Here is a 23,781-nt window from a genome sequence, read left to right on the forward strand (position 1 = left end):
TGTGTGTACTGTATGTGTGTGTGTACTGTATGTGTGTGTATGTATGTGTGTGTACTCTATGAGTGTGTGTACTGTATGTGTGTGTAATGTATGTGTGTGTACTGTATAAGTGTGTGTACTGTATGTGTGTGTGTGTACTGTATGTGTGTTTATTGTATGTGTGTGTACTGTATGAGTGTGTACTGTATGTGTGTGTGTGTACTGTACCTAATTAGTTGCAGCACGCGTGTCCTGTAACAGTCGGTCATGTGACCTGACTAGTGGTGGCACAGGTAACACACATGAAGATGACTAGTGGTGGCACAGGTAACACACATGAAGATGACTAGTGGTGGCACAGGTAACACACATGAAGATGACTAGTGGTGGCACAGGTAACACACGTGAAGATGACTAGTGGTGGCACAGGTAACACACATGAAGATGACTAGTGGTGGCACAGGTAACACACATGAAGATGACTAGTGGTGGCACAGGTAACACACATGAAGATGACTAGTGGTGGCACAGGTAACACACATGAAGATGACTAGTGGTGGCACAGGTAACACACATGAAGATGACTAGTGGTGGCACAGGTAACACACATGAAGATGACTAGTGGTGGCACAGGTAACACACATGAAGATGACTAGTGGTGGCACAGGTAACACAGGTGAAGATGACTAGTCTTGGGGGAGGGGGTCCCTATCTTCAATCCCACAAGGAGATTGAAGGCGGGTCCAAGCAGGTCCAAGAAGGATGGAGGATTGTGCAGAAACCTGATCCCAGATCTGGTATTGATCCGGCTTCTCCCTTCCCGGCGGACTTCTAATGGACTTGTGGACAGAGCCTCCTATATTAATAAATATACATGCAGACAGTCCCTCCTATATTAATAAATATACATGCAGACAGAGCCTCCTATATTAATAAATATACATGCAGACAGTCCCTCCTATATTAATAAATATACATGCAGACAGTCCCTCCTATATTAATAAATATACATGCAGACAGTCCCTCCTATATTAATAAATATACATGCAGACAGAGCCTCCTATATTAATAAATATACATGCAGACAGTCCCTCCTATATTAATAAATATACATGCAGACAGAGCCTCCTATATTAATAAATATACATGCAGACAGAGCCTCCTATATTAATAAATATACATGCAGACAGAGCCTCCTATATTAATAAATATACATGCAGACAGAGCCTCCTATATTAATAAATATACATGCAGACAGTCCCTCCTATATTAATAAATATACATGCAGACAGTCCCTCCTATATTAATAAATATACATGCAGACAGAGTACAGTAACACTGTCATGCTGCTGCAAAGCTGCTTTACATCCCAGCAGTTATTATTGGGAAGAACACCGGAAATACTCCCCACCCCACCCCACCACACCCCAAACCACCACTCCCCACCCCTCCCCCATCCAATACGAGGAGGAATAAAGTTGACATCATTTGTTCTTCATCCAGCAGCATCTTGTGCAGCCTCACTTCTGCTCTGTCTACATCTTTACGTGGGTTCCTGCATGTAAGAAGAGCCTCCTGTAGAAGGTGGTGGTGGTGGGTTCCTGCATGTAAGAAGAGCCTCCCGTGGAAAGTGGTGGTGGTGGTGGGTTCCTGCATGTAAGCAGAGCCTCCTGTAGAAGGTAGTGGTGGGTTCCTGCATGTAAGCAGAGCCTCCTGTAGAAGGTAGTGGTGGTGGGTTCCTGCATGTAAGCAGAGCCTCCTGTAGAAGGTGGTGGTGGTGGGTTCCTGCATGTAAGAAGAGCCTCCTGTAGAAGGTAGTGGTGGTGGTGGGTTCCTGCATGTAAGCAAAGCCTCCTGTAGAAGGTGGTGGTGGTGGTGGGTTCCTGCATGTAAGCAGAGCCTCCTGTAGAAGGTGGTGGTGGTGGTGGGTTCCTGCATGTAAGCAGAGCCTCCTGTAGAAGGTAGTGGTGGTGGTGGTGGGTTCCTGCATGTAAGCAGAGCCTCATGTAGAAGGTAGTGGTGGTGGTGGGTTCCTGCATGTAAGCAGAGCCTCCTGTAGAAGGTAGTGGTGGTGGTGGGTTCCTGCATGTAAGAAGAGCCTCCCGTGGAAAGTGGTGGTGGTGGTGGGTTCCTGCATGTAAGCAGAGCCTCCTGTAGAAGGTGGTGGTGGTGGTGGTGGTGGGTTCCTGCATGTAAGCAGAGCCTCCTGTAGAAGGTAGTGGTGGTGGTGGGTTCCTGCATGTAAGAAGAGCCTCCTGTAGAAGGTGGTGGTGGGTTCCTGCATGTAAGCAGAGCCTCCAGTGTGATTCTGGAACAGAGAAGATCCACCAAAAAAAAAAAAAACACGGTTGGCGTTGCTCTTTCTTCAGGAGGAGGGGCGCGGCTCGGCGGCCAGACGGGGCGGGGCGTTGCCAAGCCCGGCCCCCGGAGTGTGCAGACGCCCGCCTTCTTCTTCTGTTCTCGCCGACACTGGAGTCACTCTGGGGGTGTGGCAGGGTCCGGGGGCGGGACCAGCGTAGAAGAAGAGGAGGGAGGGGCGGGCAGTGGGCGTGACTAGCGCAGAAGCAGAGGAGGGAGGGGCGGTCAGTGGGCGTGACTAGCGCAGAAGCAGAGGAGGGAGGGGCGGGCAGTGGGCGTGACTAGCGCAGAAGCAGAGGAGGGGGTGTCGCCTGCTCTCCAGTCTCTTTGCCCTCGTCTTTGTCTCCCACACTCTTTGTTAGCCATGCCGAGCCTGCTGGTGCTAGCAGGCATCATGGAGAAGAACGGGGGCTACGCCGGGGATCTGGCCGGCTCCGGCTTCGGAGGCGAGGCTCTCCTGGTGCCGCCCGACGACGAGGAGGACGACTCCCGCGCCCTGCGGGTCGCGCTGGGCCAGCTGTCTCTGCTGGGGCTCGGCGAGGGCGAGGACGGCGGTGGTGTTGGCGGTGGAGGTGGTGGAGGTGGAGGTGGAGGTGGTGGAGGTGGAGGTGCCCCCACGGCGGGAGTGCAGGACCGGAGCAACAACAACAACAACAACAGCCAGCAGCAGCAGCAGCAGCAACATCATCATCAGCATGGCGGGGACGCCAGCATCCTGTCCGGCAAGAGCAAGTTGTGCGCGCTGTACTCCGAGAGCTCGTCCGGCGAACCCAAAGGACGCGGCTGCAACATCACTGAATGTGTGCCGGTGCCCAGCTCCGAACATGTGGCCGAGATAGTGGGCAGGCAAGGTAAAGGGCAAACTTTGTCTCCACCTCGTGTTGTTGGACAAAGAAAAGGGAGTGGTGGGTGCTCCTCTGCTTCTTTGCATCAGTCTCCCGCTTTCAACTTCCAGTCTGCATCAGCATCAACATTCAATATTATATACACCACATTTATACCTCATTCTTACATTCAATATTATATACACCACATTTATACCTCATTCTTACATTCAATATTATATACACCACATTTATACCTCATTCTTACATTCAATATTATATACACCACATTTATACCTCATTCTTACATTCAATATTATATACACCACATTTATACCTCTTTCTTACATTCAATATTATATACACCACATTTATACCTCATTCTTACATTCAATATTATATACACCACATTTATACCTCATTCTTACATTCAATATTATATACTCCACATTTATACCTCTTTCTTACATTCAATATTATATACACCACATTTATACCTCTTTCTTACATTCAATATTATATACACCACATTTATACCTCATTCTTACATTCAATATTATATACACCACATTTATATCTCATTCTTACATTCAATATTATATACACCACATTTATATCTCATTCTTACATTCAATATTATATACTCCACATTTATACCTCATTCTTACATTCAATATTATATACACCACATTTATATCTCATTCTTACATTCAATATTATATACTCCACATTTATACCTCTTTCTTACATTCAATATTATATACACCACATTTATACCTCTTTCTTACATTCAATATTATATACTCAGCACCACATTTATACCTCTTTCTTACATTCAATATTATATACTCAGCACCACATTTATACCTCTTTCTTACATTCAATATTATATACTCAGCACCACATTTATACCTCATTCTTACATTCAATATTATATACTCAGCACCACATTTATACCTCATTCTTACTCCTCTTTGCACTTCCACGCCATCCATGTCACTCAGCACTTGCTCGGCTTCCTTTGTCGTCTGAGACCCACATGCTCTCCACAAGGCAACGTGCTGGGGGGGGGGGGGGGCTTATTGATGTGGCCCACTCACACATTGTTGTTGTTGTTGTTGATGTGGCCCACTCACACATTGTTGTTGTTGTTGTTGATGTGGCCCACTCACACATTGTTGTTGTTGTTGTTGATGTGGCCCACTCACACATTGTTGTTGTTGTTGTTGATGTGGCCCACTCACACATTGTTGTTGTTGTTGTTGATGTGGCCCACTCACACATTGTTGTTGTTGTTGTTGATGTGGCCCACTCACACATTGTTGTTGTTATTGTTGAAGTGGCCCACTCACACATTGTTGTTGTTATTGTTGATGTGGCCCACTCACACATTGTTGTTGTTATTGTTGATGTGGCCCACTCACACATTGTTGTTGTTATTGTTGAAGTGGCCCACTCACACATTGTTGTTGTTATTGTTGATGTGGCCCACTCACACATTGTTGTTGTTATTGTTGAAGTGGCCCACTCACACATTGTTGTTGTTATTGTTGATGTGGCCCACTCACACATTGTTGTTGTTATTGTTGAAGTGGCCCACTCACACATTGTTGTTGTTATTGTTGATGTGGCCCACTCACACATTGTTGTTGTTATTGTTGATGTGGCCCACTCACACATTGTTGTTGTTGTTGTTGATGTGGTCCACTGACACATTGTTGTTGTTGTTGTTGATGTGGCCCACTCACACATTGTTGTTGTTATTGTTGATGTGGCCCACTCACACATTGTTGTTGTTATTGTTGAAGTGGCCCACTCACACATTGTTGTTGTTATTGTTGATGTGGCCCACTCACACATTGTTGTTGTTATTGTTGATGTGGCCCACTCACACATTGTTGTTGTTATTGTTGATGTTGCCCACTCACACATTGTTGTTGTTATTGTTGATGTGGTCCACTGACACATTGTTGTTGTTGTTGTTGATGTGGCCCACTCACACATTGTTGTTGTTATTGTTGATGTGGCCCACTCACACATTGTTGTTGTTGATGTGGTCCACTGACACATTGTTGTTGTTGAAGTGGCCCACTGACACATTGTTGTTGTTGAAGTGGCCCACTGACACATTGTTGTTGTTGATGTGGCCCACTGACACATTGTTGTTGTTGAAGTGGCCCACTGACACATTGTTGTTGTTGATGTGGTCCACTGACACATTGTTGTTGTTGAAGTGGCCCACTGACACATTGTTGTTGTTGATGTGGTCCACTGACACATTGTTGTTGTTGAAGTGGCCCACTGACACATTGTTGTTGTTGATGTGGCTCACTGACACATTGTTGTTGTTGATGTGGTCCACTGACACATTGTTGTTGTTGAAGTGGCCCACTGACACATTGTTGTTGTTGATGTGGTCCACTGACACATTGTTGTTGTTGATGTGGCTCACTGACACATTGTTGTTGTTGATGTGGTCCACTGACACATTGTTGTTGTTGAAGTGGCCCACTGACACATTGTTGTTGTTGATGTGGCCCACTGACACATTGTTGTTGTTGAAGTGGCCCACTGACACATTGTTGTTGTTGATGTGGTCCACTGACACATTGTTGTTGTTGAAGTGGCCCACTGACACATTGTTGTTGTTGATGTGGTCCACTGACACATTGTTGTTGTTGAAGTGGCCCACTGACACATTGTTGTTGTTGATGTGGTCCACTGACACATTGTTGTTGTTGATGTGGCTCACTGACACATTGTTGTTGTTGATGTGGCCCACTGACACATTGTTGTTGTTGAGGTGGCCCACTGACACATTGTTGTTGTTGAAGTGGCCCACTGACACATTGTTGTTGTTGATGTGGTCCACTGACACATTGTTGTTGTTGAAGTGGCCCACTGACACATTGTTGTTGTTGATGTGGCTCACTGACACATTGTTGTTGTTGAAGTGGCCCACTGACACATTGTTGTTGTTGAAGTGGCCCACTGACACATTGTTGTTGTTGACGTGGCCCACTGACACATTGTTGTTGTTGATGTGGCCCACTGACACATTGTTGTTGTTGAAGTGGCCCACTGACACATTGTTGTTGTTGATGTGGCCCACTGACACATTGTTGTTGTTGAAGTGGCCCACTGACACATTGTTGTTGTTGATGTGGTCCACTGACACATTGTTGTTGTTGAAGTGGCCCACTGACACATTGTTGTTGTTGATGTGGCTCACTGACACATTGTTGTTGTTGATGTGGCCCACTGACACATTGTTGTTGTTGAGGTGGCCCACTGACACATTGTTGTTGTTGAAGTGGCCCACTGACACATTGTTGTTGTTGATGTGGTCCACTGACACATTGTTGTTGTTGAAGTGGCCCACTGACACATTGTTGTTGTTGATGTGGCTCACTGACACATTGTTGTTGTTGAAGTGGCCCACTGACACATTGTTGTTGTTGAAGTGGCCCACTGACACATTGTTGTTGTTGAGGTGGCCCACTGACACATTGTTGTTGTTGAAGTGGCCCACTGACACATTGTTGTTGTTGAGGTGGCCCACTGACACATTGTTGTTGTTGATGTGGTCCACTGACACATTGTTGTTGTTGAGGTGGCTCATTGACACATTGTTGTTGTTGAAGTGGCCCACTGACACATTGTTGTTGTTGAGGTGGCCCACTGACACATTGTTGTTGTTGAGGTGGCTCATTGACACATTGTTGTTGTTGAAGTGGCCCACTGACACATTGTTGTTGTTGAGGTGGCCCACTGACACATTGTTGTTGTTGATGTGGTCCACTGACACATTGTTGTTGTTAATGTGGTCCACTGACACATTGTTGTTGTTGAGGTGGCCCACTGACACATTGTTGTTGTTGAGGTGGCCCACTGACACATTGTTGTTGTTGATGTGGCCCACTGACACATTGTTGTTGTTGAGGTGGCCCACTCACACATTGTTGTTGTTGAAGTGGCCCACTGACACATTGTTGTTGTTGATGTGGCCCACTGACACATTGTTGTTGTTGAAGTGGCCCACTGACACATTGTTGTTGTTGAGGTGGCTCACTGACACATTGTTGTTGTTGAAGTGGCCCACTGACACATTGTTGTTGTTGAAGTGGCCCACTGACACATTGTTGTTGTTGAGGTGGCCCACTGACACATTGTTGTTGTTGAAGTGGCCCACTGACACATTGTTGTTGTTGAGGTGGCCCACTGACACATTGTTGTTGTTGAAGTGGCCCACTGACACATTGTTGTTGTTGAAGTGGCCCACTGACACATTGTTGTTGTTGAGGTGGCCCACTGACACATTGTTGTTGTTGATGTGGCTCACTGACACATTGTTGTTGTTGAAGTGGCCCACTGACACATTGTTGTTGTTGAAGTGGCCCACTGACACATTGTTGTTGTTGAGGTGGCCCACTGACACATTGTTGTTGTTGAGGTGGCCCACTGAGGAGTGGAAAGGTCACCTGACCTGGTCCTGCATGTTGTCAAGTTGAGTGCAGGTGTGAGAGTGGCAGGGTGAGGTCAGGCCATCTTCTAGAAAACTAGCAATTAATGTTGGCCTTTTTTGCAAACCGCATGTTGTGTCTCTGGCCTCAGTTAAGTTGAATCGTCCGTGGCTGAAATGGAACTTTTGTCACTTGTGTCTCTTTATGGTGCGGCACGCAGATGAAAAGGACTTGCAGACTGTCAGCTCTGTGTCGACAGCAACTTCATTCCCACAACTCTGTCCTTTTTATTGGACACCTTTGGAGCAGTTTTAGCAGCAGTTTAAGCAGTTTTAGCAGCAGTTTTAGCAGGAGTTTTAGCAGGAGTTGGAGCAGTTTTAGCAGGAGTTTTAGCAGCAGTTTTAGCAGCAGTTTTAGCAGCAGTTTTAGCAGCAGTTTTAGCAGAAGTTGGAGCAGTTTTAGCAGAAGTTGTAGCAGGAGTTTTAGTGGGAGTTTTAGCAGTTGTTGTAGAAGTTTTAGCAGTTGTAGCTGTTGACTTGCACTCTGGATCCATTTATATGGACAATCCGTTTTCACAATTAGTGAACAAGCCTAATTCAGTTGCAGAAAAAATTGGAATATCACTTATGACCAATAAAAAGAATAATTAGAAAATAGTATGAAGGTGTACTTCATTCAGAATGGCGTCCAGTGTGTGGCCTTCTGCAGATTACATTTCTTCCTGACAACATGGCTGGCCAATTAAGGACCAGGAGACCAGGAGACCAGGAGACCAGGAGACCATGGTCCCTAAAGCAGGTACTGCTAGTGTCGGCACTGTTTGGATTGATTGATTGATTGATTGATACTTGTATTAGTAGATTGCACAGTACAGTACATATTCCCTACAATTGAGCACTAAATGGTAACACCCCAATAAGTTGTTCAACTTGTTTAAGTCGGGGTCCACCTTCATCCATTCCTGTGTGCAGGTGTCAAGTCCTGTTGCAAAATACAACCTGCATCTGCATTAAAGTAGCAGGAGAGTTGCCCCTACATTCCAGCTATTATCATAGAAATATACTTTATCCCAGCAAAAGACTTCTAAAATTGTGGAATAAAGAGCTATAATGAAAATAGTATCAAGGTCAGGGAGATTCCACATCTATTTGGAGACTTAACGAGGGGGCCGGCCATGTGATGGGTCCGCCGTGTCCAAACTTTCCCCCTGAGGGCCACACACTGAAAAATCAAAGCATGTGGGGGCCAAGTTGATATTTTTTCATTTTCAAAACCAATACAAGATACAATTTTTTTTTTTCAATTGTTGGGGCTCCCTCAAGTTAGGTCTTAAGGACCCAGAAGGGTTTCAGTCTTAAAAAAGGTTCAAAATAAGTCATATATTATTTTTTTCACAAAACCCTTGAATCGCTACTTCTTCTTCATTATTTGTTTTACTTTTTACAAACTTTTTGTCGAAACCCTATTTTTTGAGGCATAATACACAAGATTTTTCCCAGAAAGATTTTCAAAGTGGAATTTTTAATGTGAAGTAATTGGATCCCTAAATAAGTCAAAAGTTCATATCAAAATTTATTTGAATGTATTATTATTGTTTATTATTATTATTATTATTTTTTTAGCAAAGACAGTTATTAAAATCCACTAAAATCCTTAGGGATCCAAAAGTGCCTCACTCATAAAAAGTCATGGTTTAAAAAAAATAAATTTCATTGAACACTTAAATCTCTATATCAGCTTCAGAAAATATATTGTAATTGGTTTAGTATAGTTATAATAACAACCCATAGGATAATTAGTATTTGTATATAATTAGTATGGATTATTTTTTCTAATTTTCATATTTTTCATGTTTTTATGTTTGTTGTATTTATTTCCTTTTTGTCCTTTAATCAATCAATAATTTATAGCAACATTGATTTTTATTCATTATTATTTTTTGAGAAATTATTTAAAAAAAATGGTGTTATTAGAGTCAACAATGCAACTTTTTCTCGTTGCATTTCACCTATTTCCTCTTTTATTCCAATTTTTAATGTTTAAAAAATCGATATATATTTTAGTCTGATGTGCCGCAGGCCAGTAAAACATGAGCTGCGGGCCACAAATGGCCCCCGGGCCACACTTTCGACACCCTTGTGATAGGTGATGTGGAGGAGGACCACAGATCCCTTCCCCATCAACAACAGTGTTAATCCAGCAGACTTTGTGCGAGTAAACATTTACTTTGGAACAAATGATGATCCAGAACCTCATTATTTTGAGCCCGAAGACAAAGAGGATGAGTAATAAGTTTTAGAAGCTGAGTGCTGAGAGGATGTAGTTTTATTGTGACACACTGAATTGATGAAGGTGGACCCCGACTTAAACAAGTTGAAAAACTTATTGGGGTGTTCCCATTTAGTGGTCAATTGTAGGGAATATGTACTGTACTGTGCAATCTACTAATACAAGTCTCGGTCAATCAATGCAGCATTAGCAGCTTTGCTAGGTGCTACGAAAACAAAGACTCACTGTAATAGTTCCACTCTCGCTGGGATGCTAACCAGCAGGATGCTCACATTCTCCCGTTTAAATGAAGAATCAATTACAATCCTCACCAAGGGTTAAACAAAAGTTGCAGCCATTAGTGTCTTTTTCACCATTTCTGGTGAGGTGATGTGGACCAGCCTGTCGGTCCATGGTCACATGTGTCTACTAGCAGGTGAGACATGCAGGAATTATCATCCAGAATGGACTTTTAGCAACTTTGACACCAAGCAGAAGCAGCTGTCTGCTCAGGGGGTCCACAATAGCAGCTAAGCTAGCATTAGCTCACTGCTATCAATGCACGGCTAAAATAGTCCGTCTGTGTCAGCGCTTGTAATAACAATATCACTCATGTTTGTAATAACAATATCACTCATGTTTGTAATAACAATATCACTCATGTTTGTAATAACAATATCACTCATGTTTGTAATAACAGTATCACTCATGTTTGTAATAACAGTATCACTCATGTTTGTAATAACAATATCACTCATGTTTGTAATAACAATATCACTCATGTTTGTAATAACAATATCACTCATGTTTGTAATAACAATATCACTCATGTTTGTAATAACAATATCACTCATGTTTGTAATAACAATATCACTCATGTTTGTAATAACAATATCACTCATGTTTGTAATAACAATATCACTCATGTTTGTAATAACAATATCACTCATGTTTGTAATAACAATATCACTCATGTTTGTAATAACAATATCACTCATGTTTGTAATAACAATATCACTCATGTTATTAATAACAATATCACTCATGTTTGTAATAACAATATCACTCATGTTTGTAATAACAATATCACTCATGTTTGTAATAACAATATCACTCATGTTTGTAATAACAATATCACTCATGTTTGTAATAACAATATCACTCATGTTTGTAATAACAATATCACTCATGTTTGTAATAACAATATCACTCATGTTTGTAATAACAATATCACTCATGTTTGTAATAACAATATCACTCATGTTTGTAATAACAATATCACTCATGTTTGTAATAACAATATCACTCATGTTATTAATAACAATATCACTCATGTTTGTAATAACAATATCACTCATGTTTGTAATAACAATATCACTCATGTTATTAATAACAATATCACTCATGTTTGTAATAACAATATCACTCATGTTTGTAATAACAATATCACTCATGTTTGTAATAACAATATCACTCATGTTTGTAATAACAATATCACTCATGTTATTAATAACAATATCACTCATGTTTGTAATAACAATATCACTCATGTTATTAATAACAATATCACTCATGTTATTAATAACAATATCACTCATGTTTGTAATAACAATATCACTCATGTTTGTAATAACAATATCACTCATGTTTGTAATAACAATATCACTCATGTTTGTAATAACAATATCACTCATGTTATTAATAACAATATCACTCATGTTTGTAATAACAATATCACTCATGTTATTAATAACAATATCACTCATGTTTGTAATAACAATATCACTCATGTTTGTAATAACAATATCACTCATGTTTGTAATAACAATATCACTCATGTTTGTAATAACAATATCACTCATGTTTGTAATAACAATATCACTCATGTTTGTAATAACAATATCACTCATGTTTGTAATAACAATATCACTCATGTTATTAATAACAATATCACTCATGTTTGTAATAACAATATCACTCATGTTATTAATAACAATATCACTCATGTTTGTAATAACAATATCACTCATGTTTGTAATAACAATATCACTCATGTTTGTAATAACAATATCACTCATGTTTGTAATAACAATATCACTCATGTTATTAATAACAATATCACTCATGTTTGTAATAACAATATCACTCATGTTATTAATAACAATATCACTCATGTTTGTAATAACAATATCACTCATGTTTGTAATAACAATATCACTCATGTTTGTAATAACAATATCACTCATGTTTGTAATAACAATATCACTCATGTTTGTAATAACAATATCACTCATGTTTGTAATAACAATATCACTCATGTTTGTAATAACAATATCACTCATGTTTGTAATAACAATATCACTCATGTTTGTAATAACAATATCACTCATGTTTGTAATAACAATATCACTCATGTTTGTAATAACAATATCACTCATGTTTGTAATAACAATATCACTCATGTTTGTAATAACAATATCACTCATGTTTGTAATAACAATATCACTCATGTTTGTAATAACAATATCACTCATGTTTGTAATAACAATATCACTCATGTTTGTAATAACAATATCACTCATGTTATTAATAACAATATCACTCATGTTTGTAATAACAATATCACTCATGTTTGTAATAACAATATCACTCATGTTTGTAATAACAATATCACTCATGTTTGTAATAACAATATCACTCATGTTTGTAATAACAATATCACTCATGTTTGTAATAACAATATCACTCATGTTTGTAATAACAATATCACTCATGTTTGTAATAACAATATCACTCATGTTTGTAATAACAATATCACTCATGTTTGTAATAACAATATCACTCATGTTTGTAATAACAATATCACTCATGTTTGTAATAACAATATCACTCATGTTTGTAATAACAATATCACTCATGTTTGTAATAACAATATCACTCATGTTTGTAATAACAATATCACTCATGTTTGTAATAACAGTATCACTCATGTTTGTAATAAAAATATCACTCATGTTATTAATAACAATATCACTCATGTTTGTAATAACAATATCACTCATGTTTGTAATAACAATATCACTCATGTTTGTAATAACAATATCACTCATGTTTGTAATAACACTATCACTCATGTTTGTAATAACAATATCACTCATGTTTGTAATAACAGTATCACTCATGTTATTAATAACAATATCACTCATGTTTGCTTCCTTTTCAGTCAACAGAGTATTGTTGTTGGTCAAATGGGAGGAGCTTCTGTCCGTTGACTCAGTTGTTAGATTTTTATTTAACATTTGGAATGCATAAAAACATATGTTTTGTAATCTTACATAAGGTTTGTTAATGATAAACACCACACCTTATGACTGATTTAATAATATTATGACTGATGTAATAACATGATAATAATGATAATAATATTATGACTGATGTAATAACATGATAATAATGATAATAATATTATGACTGATGTAATAACATGATAATAATGATAATAATATTATGACTGATGTAATAACATGATAATAATGATAATAATATTATGACTGATGTAATAACATGATGAGAGTGTAAAAGTGTTACTAGAGTGACTAGAATGTACGGAAATTGGCAAAAATATTCAGAGCTCAATATTCAAATTTTGTGCCATTTTAGAGCATATTTTCACTTCTCTTGTGGTTTGTTCTAATGAAGACAATCTGGCAGTAGAAGTCACGTCTACTTGAAGTAGAAGTCAAGTCTACTTGAAGTAGAAGTCAAGTCTACTTGAAGTAGAAGTCAAGTCTACTTGAAGTAGAAGTCAAGTCTACTTGAAGTAGAAGGCAAGTCTACTTGAAATAGAAGTCAAGTCTACTTGAAGTAGGAGTCACGTCTACTTGAAGTAGGAGTCAAGTCTACTTGAAGTAGGAGTCACGTCTACTTGAAGTAGAAGTCAGGTCTACTTGAAGTAGAAGTCAAGTCTACTTGAAGTAGAAGTCAAGTCTACTTGAAGTAGAAGTCAAGTCTACTTGAAGTAGAAGTCAAGTCTACTTGAAGTAGAAGTCAAGTCTACTTGAAGTAGAAGTCAAGTCTACTTGAAGTAGAAGTCAAGTCTACTTGAAGTAGAAGTCACGTCTACTTGAAGTAGAAGTCAAGTTTACTTGAAGTAGAAGTCAAGTCTACTTGAAGTAGAAGTCACGTCTACTTGAAGTAGAAGTCAAGTCTACTTGAAGTAGAAGTCAAGTCTACTTGAAGTAGAAGTCACGTCTACTTGAAGTAGAAGTCACGTCTACTTGAAGTAGAAGTCAAGTCTACTTGAAGTAGAAGTCAAGTCTACTTGAAGTAGAAGTCACGTCTACTTGAAGTAGAAGTCAAGTCTACTTGAAGTAGAAGTCAAGTCTACTTGAAGTAGAAGTCAAGTCTACTTGAAGTAGAAGTCAAGTCTAGTTGAAGTAGAAGTCAAGTCTACTTGAAGTAGAAGTCACGTCTACTTGAAGTAGAAGTCAAGTCTACTTGAAGTAGAAGTCAAGTCTACTTGAAGTAGAAGTCAAGTCTACTTGAAGTAGAAGTCAAGTCTACTTGAAGTAGAAGTCAAGTCTACTTGAAGTAGAAGTCAAGTCTACTTGAAGTAGAAGTCAAGTCTAGTTGAAGTAGAAGTCAAGTCTACTTGAAGTAGAAGTCACGTCTACTTGAAGTAGAAGTCAAGTCTACTTGAAGTAGAAGTCAAGTCTACTTGAAGTAGAAGTCAAGTCTACTTGAAGTAGAAGTCAAGTCTACTTGAAGTAGAAGTCAAGTCTACTTGAAGTAGAAGTCAAGTCTACTTGAAGTAGAAGTCAAGTCTAGTTGAAGTAGAAGTCAAGTCTACTTGAAGTAGAAGTCACGTCTACTTGAAGTAGAAGTCACGTCTACTTGAAGTAGAAGTCACGTCTACTTGAAGTAGAAGTCAAGTCTACTTGAAGTAGAAGTCAAGTCTACTTGAAGTAGAAGTCAAGTCTACTTGAAGTTGCTCAGCAGCGGGAAAGAAAACTTCCTGGCTCAGAAAGGACTTGGCGCCCCAGAACATCCCCGACTTGACTTGTGCTTCTGGGTCATACTTGATATTTTATTTGTGGAGATTGTTGTAGAGTCTGCTTTAAATGTCACTTAGATGTTGGATGTCACTATGTGAAGCGCTTCGAGTCACTTGAGAAAAGCGCTATATAAATATAATTCACTTCACTTCACTTAGAGTCAACTAGTGATGTGTGTGTAGAGTCAACTAGTGATGTGTGTGTAGAGTCAACTAGTGATGTGTGTGTACAGTCAACTAGTGATGTGTGTGTACAGTCAACTAGTGATGTGTGTGTAGAGTCAACTAGTGATGTGTGTGTACAGTCAACTAGTGATGTGTGTGTACAGTCAACTAGTGATGTGTGTGTACAGTCAACTAGTGATGTGTGTGTACAGTCAACTAGTGATGTGTGTGTACAGTCAACTAGTGATGTGTGTGTACAGTCAACTAGTGATGTGTGTGTACAGTCAACTAGTGATGTGTGTGTAGAGCCAACTAGTGATGTGTGTGTACAGTCAACTAGTGATGTGTGTGTACAGTCAACTAGTGATGTGTGTGTACAGTCAACTAGTGATGTGTGTGTACAGTCAACTAGTGATGTGTGTGTACAGTCAACTAGTGATGTGTGTGTACAGTCAACTAGTGATGTGTGTGTACAGTCAACTAGTGATGTGTGTGTACAGTCAACTAGTGATGTGTGTGTACAGTCAACTAGTGATGTGTGTGTACAGTCAACTAGTGATGTGTGTGTACAGTCAACTAGTGATGTGTGTGTACAGTCAACTAGTGATGTGTGTGTACAGTCAACTAGTGATGTGTGTGTACAGTCAACTAGTGATGTGTGTGTACAGTCAACTAGTGATGTGTGTGTACAGTCAACTAGTGATGTGTGTGTACAGTCAACTAGTGATGTGTGTGTACAGTCAACTAGTGATGTGTGTGTACAGTCAACTAGTGATGTGTGTGTAGAGTCAACTAGTGATGTGTGTGTAGAGTCAACTAGTGATGTGTGTGTACAGTCAACTAGTGATGTGTGTGTACAGTCAACTAGTGATGTGTGTGTAGAGTCAACTAGTGATGTGTGTGTAGAGTCAACTAGTGATGTGTGTGTAGAGTCAACTAGTGATGTGTGTGTACAGTCAACTAGTGATGTGTGTGTACAGTCAACTAGTGATGTGTGTGTAGAGTCAACTAGTGATGTGTGTGTACAGTCAACTAGTGATGTGTGTGTACAGTCAACTAGTGATGTGTGTGTAGAGTCAACTAGTGATGTGTGTGTACAGTCAACTAGTGATGTGTGTGTACAGTCAACTAGTGATGTGTGTGTACAGTCAACTAGTGATGTGTGTGTAGAGTCAACTAGTGATGTGTGTGTACAGTCAACTAGTGATGTGTGTGTACAGTCAACTAGTGATGTGTGTGTACAGTCAACTAGTGATGTGTGTGTACAGTCAACTAGTGATGTGTGTGTACAGTCAACTAGTGATGTGTGTGTACAGTCAACTAGTGATGTGTGTGTAGAGTCAACTAGTGATGTGTGTGTACAGTCAACTAGTGATGTGTGTGTACAGTCAACTAGTGATGTGTGTGTACAGTCAACTAGTGATGTGTGTGTACAGTCAACTAGTGATGTGTGTGTACAGTCAACTAGTGATGTGTGTGTAGAGTCAACTAGTGATGTGTGTGTACAGTCAACTAGTGATGTGTGTGTACAGTCAACTAGTGATGTGTGTGTACAGTCAACTAGTGATGTTTGTGTACAGTCAACTAGTGATGTGTGTGTAGAGTCAACTAGTGATGTGTGTGTACAGTCAACTAGTGATGTGTGTGTACAGTCAACTAGTGATGTGTGTGTACAGTCAACTAGTGATGTGTGTGTAGAGTCAACTAGTGATGTGTGTGTACAGTCAACTAGTGATGTGTGTGTACAGTCAACTAGTGATGTGTGTGTACAGTCAACTAGTGATGTGTGTGTACAGTCAACTAGTGATGTGTGTGTACAGTCAACTAGTGATGTGTGTGTACAGTCAACTAGTGATGTGTGTGTACAGTCAACTAGTGATGTGTGTGTACAGTCAACTAGTGATGTGTGTGTACAGTCAACTAGTGATGTGTGTGTACAGTCAACTAGTGATGTGTGTGTACAGTCAACTAGTGATGTGTGTGTACAGTCAACTAGTGATGTTTGTGTACAGTCAACTAGTGATGTGTGTGTAGAGTCAACTAGTGATGTGTGTGTAGAGTCAACTAGTGATGTGTGTGTAGAGTCAACTAGTGATGTGTGTGTACAGTCAACTAGTGAGGTGTGTGTACAGTCAACTAGTGATGTGTGTGTACAGTCAACTAGTGATGTGTGTGTACAGTCAACTAGTGATGTGTGTGTAGAGTCAACTAGTGATGTGTGTGTACAGTCAACTAGTGATGTGTGTGTACAGTCAACTAGTGATGTGTGTGTAGAGTCAACTAGTGATGTGTGTGTACAGTCAACTAGTGATGTGTGTGTACAGTCAACTAGTGATGTGTGTGTACAGTCAACTAGTGATGTGTGTGTAGAGTCAACTAGTGATGTGTGTGTACAGTCAACTAGTGATGTGTGTGTACAGTCAACTAGTGATGTGTGTGTACAGTCAACTAGTGATGTGTGTGTACAGTCAACTAGTGATGTGTGTGTACAGTCAACTAGTGATGTGTGTGTACAGTCAACTAGTGATGTGTGTGTACAGTCAACTAGTGATGTGTGTGTACAGTCAACTAGTGATGTGTGTGTACAGTCAACTAGTGATGTGTGTGTACAGTCAACTAGTGATGTGTGTGTAGAGTCAACTAGTGATGTGTGTGTACAGTCAACTAGTGATGTGTGTGTACAGTCAACTAGTGATGTGTGTGTACAGTCAACTAGTGATGTTTGTGTACAGTCAACTAGTGATGTGTGTGTACAGTCAACTAGTGATGTGTGTGTACAGTCAACTAGTGATGTTTGTGTACAGTCAACTAGTGATGTGTGTGTACAGTCAACTAGTGATGTGTGTGTACAGTCAACTAGTGATGTGTGTGTACAGTCAACTAGTGATGTGTGTGTACAGTCAACTAGTGATGTGTGTGTACAGTCAACTAGTGATGTGTGTGTACAGTCAACTAGTGATGTGTGTGTACAGTCAACTAGTGATGTTTGTGTACAGTCAACTAGTGATGTGTGTGTACAGTCAACTAGTGATGTGTGTGTACAGTCAACTAGTGATGTGTGTGTACAGTCAACTAGTGATGTGTGTGTACAGTCAACCAGTGATGTGTGTGTACAGTCAACTAGTGAGGTGTGTGTACAGTCAACTAGTGATGTGTGTGTAGAGTCAACTAGTGATGTGTGTGTACAGTCAACTAGTGATGTGTGTGTACAGTCAACTAGTGATGTGTGTGTACAGTCAACTAGTGAGGTGTGTGTACAGTCAACTAGTGAGGTGTGTGTACAGTCAACTAGTGATGTGTGTGTAGAGTCAACCAGTGATGTGTGTGTACAGTCAACTAGTGATGTGTGTGTACAGTCAACTAGTGATGTGTGTGTACAGTCAACTAGTGATGTGTGTGTACAGTCAACTAGTGATGTGTGTGTACAGTCAACTAGTGATGTGTGTGTAGAGTCAACTAGTGATGTGTGTGTACAGTCAACTAGTGATGTGTGTGTACAGTCAACTAGTGATGTGTGTGTACAGTCAACTAGTGATGTGTGTGTACAGTCAACTAGTGATGTTTGTGTACAGTCAACTAGTGATGTGTGTGTACAGTCAACTAGTGATGTGTGTGTACAGTCAACTAGTGATGTGTGTGTACAGTCAACTAGTGATGTGTGTGTACAGTCAACTAGTGAGGTGTGTGTAGAGTCAACTAGTGATGTGTGTGTACAGTCAACTAGTGATGTGTGTGTACAGTCAACTAGTGATGTGTGTGTACAGTCAACTAGTGATGTGTGTGTACAGTCAACTAGTGATGTGTGTGTACAGTCAACTAGTGATGTGTTGTGTGTGTGTGTGTGTCTAGAGTCAACTAGTGATGTGTTGTGTGTGTGTGTGTGTCTAGAGTCAACTAGTGATGTGTTGCTGTGTGTGTGTGCAGGTTGCAAGATCAAAGCCCTGCGGGCCAAGACCAACACCTACATCAAAACCCCGGTCCGAGGCGAGGAGCCCGTGTTCCTCATCACGGGCCGCAAGGAGGACGTGGCCCTGGCTCGCCGCGAGATCATCTCTGCCGCCGAGCACTTCTCCATGCTGAGGGCATCCCGCAACAAGCTGGGGGTGTCTTTCAGCGGCTCCCCGCCCACGCCTCTGCCGGGTCAGACCACCATCCAGGTGAGGGTGCCGTACCGGGTGGTGGGGCTGGTGGTGGGCCCCAAAGGATCCACAATCAAACGCATCCAGCAGCAGACCTGCACGTACATCGTCACCCCCAGCCGGGACCGCGACCCGGTCTTTGAGATCACGGGCTCGCCGAGTAACGCAGAGCGAGCCCGCGAAGAGATCGAAGCGCACATCGCCTTCCGGACAGGAGGTCTGCACGAGCACAACAACGAGAACGACTGCCTGGGCCCCCACAGCCCGGTGGGCGGCGGTCTGGAAAGTCGTCTCCAGCAGGTCTGGGGTCTTCAGGGGGGCCAGCGCAAGCCCCTCAGCAGCAGCTACCGCCAGAACTTCTCCGACGCCATGGTGGAAGGAGGCGGGATCTACCAGAAGGGCAACTTCTCCACCTCCGACGAGAAGCCTTGCCCCTTCTTCTGCTCGGAGGGCAGCCAGAGCTGGGGGGACCCCGGCTACCCCAAACAGATGGCCTTCTACGCCCAGCAGCGCTCCAAGAGCTTCGGAGGCCTCCCGCTGCCCCTCACCAGACTCTCCCCGGGCCTCCCCGACTCCAGCACTAACTCGCCTCACGCCCAGGCTCGCCGCGCCCACAGCGAGCCCACCTCGGCCGGCTTCCCCGGGCGCCTCCCTGCCCCGGACTCGCCGCCGGCCACCATGCGGGACTGCATGACCTGCTTCGAGAGCAAGGTGACGGCCGCCCTGGTGCCCTGCGGCCACAACCTCTTCTGCATGGAGTGTGCCATCCGCATCTGTGAGCTCAAGCAGCCCGAGTGCCCCGTGTGCCACGCCCGCGTCACGCAGGCCATCCGAATATTCTCCTAAGTCCTCCTCCCTTCTTACACCCGCTTCCAGGACTTTGGGAAACCATCAAGCAGATCTTTTATAAGGCGCTGCTTGCTTTGCTAAAAAGTCACAGAAATATTTGTAACTTTTTCTTTTCTAGACATATATATATTTGATAAAACTTTGCTTTATAAGAGAAGTATCTTACCTTTTGTTGGCCCTTCAACAATCTCCGTGCAGGCGGACGTCAGCTCAACATTCCAGCAGGAAGTCTTCTCCGCCAAGGCCGCCCCCCTCCTGCGCTCGGTCTTCAAGACCCCCCGTCACTAATTGGTGGCACCTTGCTAATTGGTGGAACCTTGCTGGAACCTTCTCCTCCCGCCTCAAAGCACTGAGTTCACCTGGGAGGTGCCCAAGCCTCCCTTCTTCTTTCCTAAAGCGCGCGCCATCGCCGTGGGGAGACATCGCCGTGGGGAGACATCGCCGTGGGGAGACATCGCCGTGGGGAGACATCGCCGTGGGGAGACATCGCCGTGGCCAAGGCGGGGTCTCAGCTAAGACAAAATGTGTAATTAGCCCAGGAGCAGGTGTTGTGGGGGTCTTTCTTTGTCCCCGCCCCCATCTCGCTCCTCTGCTGCTTCCAGGGAGAGCTCAAGGGGGCCAGTATTGTTTGTTTTGCTGGTAATTAGGGGGAGGGTCCAGGTGTGTGGACAGTGGGGGGGGGGTGGCTTTATGTGGAAGGGAGGGTCAACACACAGACAAAAAAGATCTGATGGTGTAGCGTGACCCACTCCCACTGTGACATTCTAACAGGGTTTATGTGACAGCACAAGCCCCGCCCACTTGTCCCGTCCTGCAGCTGCCCCGGGTCTCCTCCCCCCCCCCACTGAGGGAGTGAGAGTCAGCTTATTGTGATTGGTGGAAAAGCCAAGGAAACGCCCCCTTTATCAAATCAAACCACACAAGTCTGCGGGGACCACGGCTGGGGGTTTGGGGGAGGGGGGGGGCATTTGGGTCACGTGACTCTGGAGGACACGCCCCCAAGCTTAGGCTGCCTTCACACTTGTGCCACCAAACATTTGTCTACGCACTCTGCAGCTCATTGCACTCTTGTCTCACATGTGAGACGTGTATGGCATTGTCTCACATATGAGACATGTATGGTCTTGTCTCACATATGAGACATGTATGGCATTGTCTCACATATGAGACATGTATGGTCTTGTCTCACATATGAGACATGTATGTCATTGTCTCACATGTGACACATGTATGGCATTGTCTCACATGTGAGACATGTATGTCATTGTGTCACATGTGAGACGTGTATGGCATTGTGTCACATGTGAGACATGTATGTCATTGTGTCACATGTGAGACATGTATGGCATTGTGTCACATGTGAGACATGTATGGCATTGTGTCACATGTGAGACATGTATGGCATTGTGTCACATATGAGACATGTATGTCATTGTCTCACATGTGACACATGTATGGCATTGTCTCACATGTGAGACATGTATGTCATTGTGTCACATGTGAGACGTGTATGGCATTGTGTCACATGTGAGACATGTATGGCATTGTGTCACATGTGAGACATGTATGTCATTGTGTCACATGTGAGACATGTATGGCATTGTGTCACATGTGAGACATGTATGGCATTGTGTCACATGTGAGACATGTATGGCATTGTGTCACATGTGAGACATGTATGGCATTGTGTCAACAGGCCAACTTTTCCCCGGCGTCTCTCTGGTGTGTGTGCATGATTGGGAAGCAGAGTATACTGTACTTACTGTACGCAGAAGCAGAGTATACTGCACTTACTGTACGCCGAAGCAGAGTATACTGTACTTACTGTACGACGAAGCAGAGTATACTGTACTTACTGTACGTGACAGCAGAGTATACTGTACTTACTGTACGCTGAAGCAGAGTATACTGTACTTACTGTACGCAGAAGCAGAGTATACTGTACTTACTGTACGCCGAAGCAGAGTATACTGTACTTACTGTACGTGACAGCAGAGTATACTGTACTTACTGTACGCGGCAGCAGAGTATACTGTACTTACTGTATGCTGAAGCAGAGTATACTGTACTTGCTGTACGCCGAAGCAGAGTATACTGTACCTACTGTACGCGGCAGCGGAGTATACTGTACTTACTGCACGCTGAAGCCGAGTATACTGTACTTACTGTACGCCGAAGCCGAGTATACTGTACTTACTGTACGCGACAGCAGAGTATACTGTACTTACTGTACGCCGAAGCCGAGTATACTGTACTTACTGTACGCGGCAGCAGAGTATACTGTACTTACTGTACGCGGCAGCAGAGTATACTGTACTTGCTGTACGATGAAGCAGAGTATACTGTACTTACTGTACGATGAAGCGGCACATATGCGATAAAAGCGCGTCATGATTATTGTCGAAAATGGCGAGTTAGAAAAGATGTTATTTTAGAAAAGTATTCTTCAGCAGGCTTTTTGTCCGACTGCTGGCCTGCTCGTCTTCAAGCACGTGTCAGAGCCAACATACTTCCTGCTCAGTCTTCTACAACATGTTTACTGTACTGTCACATGCAGCCATGTTTACTGTACTGTCACATGTGGCTGGCAGCCATGTTTACTGTACTGTCACATGCAGCCATGTTTACTGTACTGTCACATGCAGCCATGTTTACTGTACTGTCACATGCAGCCATGTTTACTGTACTGTCACATGCAGCCATGTTTACTGTACTGTCACATGTGGCTGGCAGCCATGTTTACTGTACTGTCACATGCAGCCATGTTTACTGTACTGTCACATGCAGCCATGTTTACTGTACTGTCACATGCAGCCATGTTTACTGTACTGTCACATGTAGCCATGTTTACTGTACTGTCACATGCAGCCATGTTTACTGTACTGTCACATGCAGCCATGTTTACTGTACTGTCACATGCAGCCATGTTTACTGTACTGTCACATGCAGCCATGTTTACTGTACTGTCAAATGCAGCCATGTTTACTGTACTGTCACATGTGGCTGGCAGCCATGTTTACTGTACTGTCACATGTGGCTGGCAGCCATGTTTACTGTACTGTCACATGTGGCTGGCAGCCATGTTTACTGTACTGTCACATGCAGCCATGTTTACTGTACTGTCACATGTGGCTGGCAGCCATGTTTACTGTACTGTCACATGTGGCTGGCAGCCATGTTTACTGTACTGTCACATGCAGCCATGTTTACTGTACTGTCACATGTGGCTGGCAGCCATGTTTACTGTACTGTCACATGTGGCTGGCAGCCATGTTTACTGTACTGTCACATGCAGCCATGTTTACTGTACTGTCACATGTGGCTGGCAGCCATGTTTACTGTACTGTCACATGCAGCCATGTTTACTGTACTGTCACATGCAGCCATGTTTACTGTACTGTTACATGTGGCTGGCAGCCATGTTTACTGTACTGTCACATGTGGCTGGCAGCCATGTTTACTGTACTGTCACATGCAGCCATGTTTACTGTACTGTCACATGCAGCCATGTTTACTGTACTGTCTCATGCAGCCATGTTTACTGTACTGTCACATGTGGCTGGCAGCCATGTTTACTGTACTGTCACATGCAGCCATGTTTACTGTACTGTCACATGCAGCCATGTTTACTGTACTGTCACATGCAGCCATGTTTACTGTACTGTCACATGCAGCCATGTTTA

The 23,781-nt window shown here is 42.4% G+C and overlaps 1 protein-coding gene across 1 annotated transcript; it reads left to right on the forward strand.

The window, feature by feature from the left end:
* The first annotated feature begins 2,672 nt into the window (after positions 1-2,672).
* mex3a (mex-3 RNA binding family member A) lies at positions 2,673-22,647 on the forward strand. Its single transcript, XM_061916584.1, has 2 exons — positions 2,673-3,188; positions 19,035-22,647. The coding sequence occupies exons 1-2, from the start codon at positions 2,702-2,704 to the stop codon at positions 20,093-20,095; spliced, it is 1,548 nt and encodes a 515-aa protein (XP_061772568.1). The 5' UTR covers positions 2,673-2,701; the 3' UTR covers positions 20,096-22,647.
* Positions 22,648-23,781: the final 1,134 nt, after the last annotated feature.

This window comes from Nerophis ophidion, linkage group LG11 (assembly GCF_033978795.1).
Source record: "Nerophis ophidion isolate RoL-2023_Sa linkage group LG11, RoL_Noph_v1.0, whole genome shotgun sequence".
Lineage (NCBI taxonomy): Eukaryota > Metazoa > Chordata > Actinopteri > Syngnathiformes > Syngnathidae > Nerophis > Nerophis ophidion.